Genomic DNA, 10,353 nt, shown 5'->3' with positions numbered 1-10,353 from the left:
AAGGACAACAGGCAAATCGAGCAAGTTGTGACCTATTATGGTGTGATCAAGGAAATAATTTTGCTAGATTATGGTACATTTCAATATCCGCTGTTCAAATGTGATTGGGCTTCAAATGTGATTGGGCAAACGTAGGAAGTGGGGTCAAAGTTGAAGAGGGATTGACATTAGTCAATCTGCATCAGGGTTTAACACACAAGCATGACCCTTTTATTCTTGCATCCCAAGCTGAACCTATTTTTTATGCTCAAGAATCAAGTGACAGCAACTGGTATGTGGTTTTGAGAGCACCTCCTCGTGGATTTCGTGACTCCGAGTGTAATGGTGAGGAAGATCTTAGCAATGTGACCACTCCGCCATCTTTTGCAAGTGCGGGGTTAGTTGATGAAGTGGAAGGTGATGAGGGTGATGAAGTGTATGAGCGTCGGGACTGTGAGGGAACTTGGGTACTCAACAAAAGGAAAAGAAATTAATAAAACTTAACCAGGTATGCTTGTGTGTTTTCTCCCTAGTTAGAGTGTTTTTTGTTATTTTTTTCTTATCTTTTATAATTATTATCAAGTGTACTATTATTTCTGTGTATTCACTTTTCCAGTATCGTTGAAAGGTGGAGTCGCAGTGGTGGACAATGTTGCAACGTTGAATTGGTTTTACGGGTTGATTAGGACTTTAAACCCACACTTGGGTGTTGGTGGATTATTAGGACTATTTTGCAGTTTTCTTTTTAATTTGTTGATTCAGTGTGTTTAGACAATGTTACTATAGTTTACTTGATTTATTATGTTATGCTAGATGCATTTTTCTTGAATGACGACACTGACTTCTTGATACATATTGTTGAGCATTGTGCGTCGTTATATGTATATAATAATGGAGTTAGCATTTTGCTACTACCAATAATTATAATTTTGTTAGAACTGTGTAAGCCCCATAATACTCTTAATTCTTTGAGGATGATTATTTTCTAATCTTTCATTGTACATGTGAAGAAAAATGACGAAGAAGAAAGCAATAGAACTAACTCCAGTAAGTTGTTTCATATTCATATATAGTTATCTCAATTTAATTGTTCTAATTTGTTTTCTTTAGTATTCTAATTTTATTTTTTTCATTAAAAATATAGTATCAGAAGAGTGCAAGAGCTAAGGTTCAAAAGTTTAAGAGAGCATTTGACTTGGCAACAACTAACAAGAATGAACGCTGCATACATGCGGTATGATTATGTCATTGTGTATATTTAACTCCTTCCCATGTCTCCCATGTAATGTTCTTAATTATACTTATTAGTGTATAATGATTTATGTACAAACTACTTGAGGTTCAACCAAATCGCGCGGAAAGAAAATTCAGGAAATTGAAAAGATGCCAAGCCAACAACAAATTGTTAACCAAGAGGTGGAAAGGGACAACTTGAGAAAGGTTAGGGATCTACCAGAAATGGAAAGGGAACAACTAGGATTGAATGAACCAGAAATTGACTGGAAAGAAGACGACTTTGAAGGAGAGGGTGATACATCGGAAGGATTAAACCATCCTAAGAAAAAAAAACATAGGGGACCAACAAAACTAAACTTCTTGAAAACTATTCCACGTGGTCAGAAGTTGTCTGTCGGCTTCAATATAAAAGGTCAACCTGTTGGTCTCCTATTAGCATTCGTACTTGGCATAAAGTACCCGAAAGTAAAGGCAGTTTTAGAGGCATTAAAGACAAAATGTGGGATTGTATAAAGGTAATAATTTTAATTTGTTTGTTTCAATTCCATATATCTTTTGTTATGATTGAAAAAGTGTAATGATTTTCTTTATTTAATTTTTACAGCAAAGATTTGTAGTCCCAGAGTATGCTAAAAAACAAACTGTTAAAATGATTGGGAAAGATTGGCGTGAATACAAAACAAAATTGAGGAGTGCATTTTATGATGCCTATGATAATGATGAGGATAGAGTTGCACACTGCCCACCTGATGTAATGCTAGTTGATTGGAGAGCGTTTGTCGCATATACCTCGACCGATGAATACAAGGTATCAATTTTTATTGAACCATTGTATAATATATTTTGAGACTTATATAATATCATTTTATTTTATTTTGTTGTGTAGAAATTAAGGGAAATTGGAAAGAAGGCAACGGCTAACCACAAGATGCCCCACACTACTAGTCGTAAAGGCTTTGGTAGATTGGAAGATGAGTTGGTAAATAATTTACATTTATTGAATAGTACATCTTTTGTCTGAAATTTGATTAAGTTTTACTTATGTTCTATTTAATTATGATATATATGTAGAATCATAAAAAGCGATGGTGCTGTGCCTGTTACAAGATCCACTGTATGGGTTATAGGCCATAGAAGGAAAAATGGAGAACCGGTTAATGAATTGGCGAAAGGAAAGATAGTATGTCATTCGTTATTCAGAACAAAAATTAAATATAGATTGCATTGTTCTCTCATAGTTGTGGCTAAGTTTTACTATTATTATTTGTCTCTATTTTTCTACTTATTTTATAGGACCAGCTAAATGAAATGAGCCCTAGTATGGACTGTGGAAAAGATGATGCACTCTCACAAGTTTTAGGTCCTGATCCTAATGGGCGTCTAAGAGGAGTGGGATATGGAGTTACTGCTTCAACTTTATATGCTACTCAATAGTATAGTGGGAGGATGTGTGAACTAGAGCACCAATATTTTGATGTGCTGAAAGAATTGTCTGCTGTTAAAGAAACTCTTGCTAAAGTGTTGAATAATCAAGAGGTAAATATTTTATTGTAATATATTATAAGATTCTAAGATGAGCACGTGTATGTATTAATCTTTGTGTTTACTTATACCTAAATTCTTTTCAGTCAGACCAGTCTTCTTTTCAACCTTGTCTCGACTTGCCAAAAAAACATCAACTTTCTCTCGATGGTCGAGCTTGCCCTATGCGAACACCCCTTGTGGCTCAACATGAACATCGAAGTCTATCAGCGCAAAGTAATCAAAATCTGCAAACACCTCCTACGGCTCAACATGAACATCGAAGTCTATCAGCGCAAAGCAATCAAAATCTGCAAACACCTCCTACGGCGCAATGTGACTATCGAAGTCTATCAGCGCAAAGCAATCAAAATCTGCAAACACCTCCTACGGCGCAATGTGACTATCAAAGTCTATCAGCGCAAAGCAATCAAAATCTGCAAACACCTCCTACGGCGCAACGTGACCATCGAAGTTTATCAGCGCAAAGCAAACAAAATATGAATTCAGTTGTATGTATACAATGCTGAAAGCTATTTTACTTTATTTGCATACTCGTACACTTAGTATTAATATTATTTTGTGTCTTTGTATAGGGAGGCACTCAATCCAAAGTAGTGAAGTGCAAATTGTTTAGGCTTGTTCCAGACGATGTTGTCGCAGAAGGTTCATGGTACACTGATAATCCAACAGTTAAAGTGCATCATGTGCTGCTAGGCCCTGATTTTTCAAAGGTTTCTATTGATGTTGCAATTCAGAAAGATGCATTGCCTGTCAGGGGGAATACAGAATTAAAGACAATAGAAGATGCTGTGTCTTGTTTTGTGGCTTGGCCAACAAGTTCTATTCTTAAGTTGTGATGTACACAAATCTCAAGAGCTTGACTTTTGATGCTTCAAAACACTACCTAAGCCTTGGAGATTTATGTTTAGGGAATTAATTTATTATGGAAATGACTTGATGATCTATGGTGAATGATGTAGACGACTACTTTTGTTGCTTACTTTACTTGTGTGACTTGATGATCTATAGAGAATGATGTAGATAACTACTATTTCCTTAGTTATATTTTGTGGTTGTTGTGTATAATTGCTTACTTAACCGATTATTCTGAATTGTTTCTAGCAGGTGAAACCGTTTTTAACTCCGCCTGTGTGAAAGCTTAGCTTGTCTAGCTTTTACATTGCCGGTCTTAAGCCCGGATAAAGGAGGAGAGAAAATGGAATTCAAGGACAGCGTAAACATGTAAGTGAATCAAGTACATTTTTATATTCCTTTGTTACTATATTCACTGGTTTACTGTAATATTAGCTTAATCTATATATGTACATATCATGTCAGGTGAATAACTTAATTTGATCAGATGATTGTTGGGGTGAACTTGATAGGGACTCTCGGTACCTCGTCGGTTGTCTAACTATGTTTATTGCACATTGCGTGTAAAACTTAACAAAGTAAGATCTAAATTTATGTTTGGTCTGTAGGGAAATTTAGTTCCTAAAGCTTCACCTTCCCTTGGGCATTAAAGGCGTTTGCAGATTATGTCCATATATATCAAGGGATTTGAAGCTAGGAATCTACTTTCGGATGCTTGGGTACTAATTTTCAATATCTTTCCTAGAATTTCTATTTGTCTTTTGTCGGTTTTACAAGTATATTTCCATTCTAATTAATTTCATGGAGAGTTGTCCGATCATTCTTTAAATGACTAGGATTTTCTCTAATAAATAGAACGCATGAAAGACTGTTACTTAGTCACCTATGTAGGGTCCTCAGGTAATAAGCTTTCTTGAAATCACTACTGAATACTATACTTCATTTTTTTTCAGGACCCAAACCTGCAACAAGGCTTCTCAGTGCATATGTTCCTCTTTGATGTCTGACTTTTTTGGTAATGAATGTTGGATTTACTTGTTGAGGGTTACCTTATCTCTTCCCCGTTAGGAACCTGGGATGTCAAACATCATTTCTTTTGAGTTTATTATCAGAAAATACTTGCTATCATATACTATTTGTCTCGAATGTTTTACTGAATAGTAATCGGCGGTAGATGGGGTTGTGTTAGTATGATGACCCAAGTACCCAACCCAACTAGGAACCTTAGTTGTAAATATTTACATGTGTTGAGAGACTGCTGGGGTTCCTTAATGTGAAAAACATAATGCTCCCATCTGCTGAAGAATCAAAATCAGTATGGACTGACAAGTTTGGTTTCAAAAAGATTTTTCCGGATCAGGTGATTAGTGAATACAATGAGGAAAAACACGGAAATATTTATAGATAACTTTTTCTTGTTTTAGGTGTTCTTTATACTAAAAATAATGAATTTCATCTTTGTGTTTTCTTCTGCAGGCAGGCTTGTTTGTATAATAACTGGTGTAAGAATCCCTCAGCTCCGTTGAATACAAAAAACTTGTTATATATGTTTCATAGTACTGGATGTTCTGCATGCATTGTGCATTATTTGATAGTTTTTTGCATGATACTAATATCTAGGAAAATATGTAGCCACAGTTAATTATAAGTGTAAAATAAACTTACTGGGATGACTGGCTAAGATTAAGAGAGAACCACAAAGGTCGACAGTTTGTGCGTCCAAAAGTGTGCAGGACTTACAATTTTGGTGAACATGTATGTGTCTTTACTTGATATGCAAATCTAAAGAACTGTCATTTTATAAGCTAATCAGAAAAGGACTATCCCATGTTGATGCTTTTCCTTTACCTATTTCTGACTACTTAGTGATATTTCACTTTACATAATTATCTGCATTAATACATGTTCATTTGAGACCTGACATATGTTGGTCTCTGTAATCATTTGGAACACAAGGTTCTTTCAAATAGATGCTTCAGATTCAGATTAGCATGTGACCCAACACTTGATCTCTTGAGGTTCTGAAATAGTAAAGTCCAAAATGTTTAATCTCCCATTTTCTCAAGGAAATTTCTAATATGCAAACCTCTTTTGACCAGAAGACTCTAGAAAGATACAGCTTGTCTAATCAATATTCAACTAGCATCGTACTACTAATCTTGTCTCTGATTATAGAAATACAGCTGTGTTGATCAACTCGAAATTATTCTGTTAGACTACTTCAGTAGTGTGAATGCAGCTGGTTTTCATTATGCCTATATTTGGCTTTTGTTCCTTTGTGTTGTACTTTATAGAAAGTCTTTTGAGTTCAGAATCAGTCAATTACTTTATTTTGGGTTGCAGGGTTCTAGTATGGGGCAGTTCTTCAAGCAATACCTGGAGCCTATTAAGATGAATGACGGTCATGTGAGCAATTTTTGTTTTTGCTATCTTATTATTTTCACTAGTCTTATATATACTTGTTTGATTCTATTTTTTTGTTCTTTCCAAAGGTTGATTGGAAATCAATGGATCTGAGCTATTTGATGGAGGTAAATTATTTCACATATGGCACGCAGTGAAAGTGTTACTCTTATTTTCTTGTAATCCATAAATACCTTTTTTGGCGGAAAAATTACGTAAGGCACTTTGGCAACATTGTGTCAAATGCAACACCTGCTTCATGGAAGTGATGTCGCCCCTCAAGGCATATAATATTGATGGTGATGTGCGATCCAAGATAAAAGACCAAGCAGATTTTGAGCACATAGCTCGTCGGTTTGGAATATTTGAAGAATGGAAGGTAATCCACTCTCCTATTTTGCATTCTCGATATATTTTTTCTTCTGCCTAGCTTTCTTCTTCGATAAAGTTCCTCTTTGAGATTGACACTATTTATACAAGTCACCATTGATTGAAGTAGAAATATTTGCCCTAGAGTTGGGCAGTTAAATTGTTGAGTACTCGCCGAGTAACTGGTGAGTACTTGTTACTCGCTGCTTAGCCGACCCGACTAACAATTTAATCCCCGATAAGAGACAAGTCCTTGTCTACATTTATTTAATCATATTTATTTTAGGTGATTGAGTGTTTTGATTATTTATAGATTGATTGGGTTCTTAATTGGCTCCATTATGTTAGTATTTCAATGTTAAATATATTAACAAGTATTTGTAAAGAAACAGTGTAATGAAAAATTGCCCAATTAATGCCGATTAATCCCCGACTAATTACACCTACTCGCTCTTCAAACTAGTAGTGATTTAACTGCACAGCCCTAGAGTCATATGAATATTTATATGATAGCCTCAAAGTGTCCATAAAGCATGACTCGTGATTTGTTGAGTGAACAGACTGATCACGAGTCTCGATTATGCAGAACTTCTAATCAAGTATAACTACAATGGCAGTCACATGCACACACAAAAACGATTTCTCTGTATGTTTGCTGATACCTTAAACGTGATAAGTGCTTGATGCTATTAAACTTATATATCAACTTTTATAAGCCATTATAACTTCTCTTAAATTTTACTTGCTATTATCATATATAATACATCCTGTGGAACTGCTATCCAACTTGGCCTTTTTGCTTATTCATTATGTTTTCTTCCCTATGTTCAGTTCTTGCATCATTTTGCTACGTAAGAAATTAAATTTTTCACACGTTTTGAAGTGTTCGAGGAAAGGGACTATTATGAGGATTCTATGCCGTGGTCATCCGCTGATGCTTGCAACTGCCCATGGCAAGATTTCTGCACCATTGATGGTGTTCGGCTACAGGGGCCTGGAACCAGTGCATTTTTTATTTGGACATGGATGGCGAGCTAAATCCGTAAGCTTTTTTGTTTGCCATTAATTTTAGTGTTACTTTCACTTGAATTGCCCCATCACCCATTTGCTTGTTTTGAGTAGATGCATGAAGTGAGCATTTCTTGAATTTTTTGTCTACCCTTACTACTGTACTGATTATCATTGTCTAGGCAACATGGACACTTACATCCGGGTTACTCTTGACTTGTCAAGGGCGTTTGCAGTATATCCGTCTTGCAGGCTAGGCTTGATTGCTTAAACAGCTGGGATACAGATACAGTTGGTGCCTTTGTGATATTAGTATTTCTGGATTCATACATCTTTTATGGTTTTGTTAAGTTTGTGACCTATATACATAGTTACTTGCTGATATGTTAGACCACTGGTGGTTTTTGCCTTGTGACCACTTATAATTCAGTGAATATATTTGTTCTTTTCTTGGCGCACTGGAGAGCCAATGCTTGATATATACAAGTATATTGCTTGAATATACTTTGTTTGGAAACACAATCTAGTTCTGAGCATAAGAGAAATCACTTGGTACCATGGGCATTGTATATATGAGCATGCAAGTATTGGAACATTGTGTGTCATGAACTAGTCCCTAGGGTTGAACTAAAACCAATTGAATTGGAGAGTAAACTTGATATTAATAGTTGTTGCAGGTATTAGATTTACTTGAAGGTGTTTGTGAATCGTTACTGGACATCATCGTAGTTGGGAAGAATCATATGACATGTCATGGTTGCTCAAGCTTAGAAGTATATTTCCTAGAGTGCAGCTAAAGATTTAACTCCTTCCAAAGAATTTGAGTCGCAGCATCAGCAATGGAGGACTATATTAGTGTGTCATATGTATTTGTAATTGGGGATGAGTTGAGGTGATATATGTAGATGTACAGTGGTGTATATATTTCATTTTTATTTGATGATTAATGAGCAAGAAAATGGTATACTAGGCTAAATATATAAAAATCTTTTTTAAATTTCTGAGCAATATGACATCACTTTTAAAGTGATTCGAAAAGTGTTTCACATCACTTTTCAAGTGATGTACTTTTTTAAATGATGAGTCACTTTTTAAGCGATGTCAATAGTCCTTTTCTAACGTCACTTTTTTTTTGTAATGTCAATAGTCATTCTTTAACGTCACTTTTTAAAAGTGATGTCAAATTGATAAATATTACGTCACTATAAAAGTGACTTGTATACTTACAACATCACTTTTTGAAATCACTTTAAGAAGTAATGTCTTATGTTTTCCCCTACGACATCTTTCCAAAAGTGATTTAAATTGTTAGAACATCACTTCTAGACATCAATTTAAAAGTGATGTTAAAACACACAAACTTTTAACGTCACCGCTATTAACATCACTTTTGAAAGTAATGTGAAATAGTTATAACATCACTTTTCCGGTGATGTAAAAACATAAAATTGTTGTAGTATAATTTAAAACCTAATATTTTGTGTATATAATTTACTAACCATAAAGAACATCTCTACAAAAATTCAACTAGTTTGACAATTTTTAACATTGGCAAAAGATGATTGCAGAAACTAGACATTTCTGAACCGTTATATATTTTTTCAAAAGTGGACAACAATTTTTATCTAAGTTAGAGGATATCAAACGAGTTGAATTTTTGTAGAGATGTTCTTTATGGTTAGCAGATTATATGCACAAAAGATTTCATTTTAAATCATTTTGTAGGTGAAGTTGTGGGTTGTTTTAGATTTGGTCCTTATTAAAGATCCTTTTAGGAGTTGGGCTGTATATATATATATATATATATATATAGATAGATAGTCGGCTAGGTAGACAGCAGAATTTCGGACATCACAATATCGGCCGTTGGATCAAGATTAATCAGATCTATATCAAAAAATGATATTTCAATATTTGCTTCACAAAATACGAATACGAAAGGTTTGGGTTTCGAAATTTCCTCCCAACAAACAACAAACTGATCGCGAGGGTTTTGAAAATTCATACAAACTTAACAAACAACAAATCATCAACAAAATCAAAACCACCAAAAAAACCAAAATCAAACCCAAAATTCAAAACCCAAAAATCCAAATTTCATGGGCGAAGCAGTTTGTCGATATCAATTTTGATTGTATATGGCATGTTGAATTTTAGTTGTTAGCTTTTCCTTTTCACTTGTTAGCTAGTATTTGAACTCAAACCCAAAATTTAGAAATGGAGTCAATTGAAGATAATGTAACAATCAGTATTGACAATGACGTAGTTGTTGGGTCTTCGTCGAATAAATCCCCGGATAGACTAGTTGCTCCGTTTGTAGGTATGGTTTTTAGTAGTGTTAAGGACGCAAAGACTTACTGCATATAGTATGGCCAACAAAAGGGATTTGAGACTCGTGTTCGGTCGACAGATCGGAAAACCGGTCTGGATTTGGCTAGGGGTTGTTTAATAGTTTGTTCACGAGAAGGGATCCATAATAAGAGAGAAGTGGGATAAGTGGGTGTTTTTAGAAATACTAGCACTGTCAAGTGTAGTTGTCCCGCTAGAATGCGTGTTACAAAAAGAAAACTCGATGACATATGTAAGCTGCGTTGAAAATGACAACAGCCACAGTTTGGTTAGTCCAGCAAAGAGAAATTGCATGAGATCAAATAAAAATATGCTTAAAATAGCGAAGAAGTTGACTGAGATTTTTGGTGAAAATGGTTTAGCTGTCGGTAAAGTTACAGCTATTTTTAGTGGGGAAGAAGTTAGGTTTACAAAGAAGGATTGTTGGAACCATCATTATGCTTTGACTAGAAAGATGCCTAAAGAAGGTGATGCAACTACCGTGCTTAAATATTTTATGCAGAAGAATGCCTGTGATCCCCAGTTTTACTACGCTATTGATAAGTGCTCAAAAAGTGTTATTTAACCATTGATTATGCCTCTTGTTTAGCCATCTTAGTGGACTAATAGTGT

General features: G+C 35.0%; 2 protein-coding genes and 1 long non-coding RNA gene across 3 annotated transcripts; all 3 read left to right on the top strand.

The window, feature by feature from the left end:
• Nucleotides 1-1,362: 1,362 nt before the first annotated feature.
• Nucleotides 1,363-2,649, top strand: LOC147516839 (uncharacterized). The gene is made up of 5 exons (XM_086593390.1): nt 1,363-1,722; nt 1,820-2,023; nt 2,102-2,190; nt 2,287-2,395; nt 2,509-2,649. Exons 1-5 carry the CDS (start codon nt 1,363-1,365, stop codon nt 2,647-2,649), a joined length of 903 nt encoding a protein of 300 aa, XP_086449516.1.
• Nucleotides 2,537-3,760, top strand: LOC147516838 (uncharacterized). The gene is made up of 3 exons (XM_086594633.1): nt 2,537-2,751; nt 2,844-3,248; nt 3,333-3,760. Exons 1-3 carry the CDS (start codon nt 2,662-2,664, stop codon nt 3,594-3,596), a joined length of 759 nt encoding a protein of 252 aa, XP_086450759.1. The 5' UTR covers nt 2,537-2,661; the 3' UTR covers nt 3,597-3,760.
• A 1,049-nt stretch (nt 3,761-4,809) lies between these two features.
• LOC147516837 (uncharacterized) lies at nt 4,810-6,205 on the top strand. The gene is made up of 3 exons (XR_015213749.1): nt 4,810-5,367; nt 5,956-6,018; nt 6,105-6,205. It is a non-coding gene; the product is annotated as an uncharacterized LOC147516837 (long non-coding RNA).
• Nucleotides 6,206-10,353: the final 4,148 nt, after the last annotated feature.

This window comes from Coptis chinensis, chromosome 2, assembly GCF_015680905.1.
Source record: "Coptis chinensis isolate HL-2020 chromosome 2, ASM1568090v1, whole genome shotgun sequence".
Taxonomy (NCBI): domain Eukaryota; kingdom Viridiplantae; phylum Streptophyta; class Magnoliopsida; order Ranunculales; family Ranunculaceae; genus Coptis; species Coptis chinensis.
This window is presented reverse-complemented; position numbering and strand designations above follow the sequence as displayed.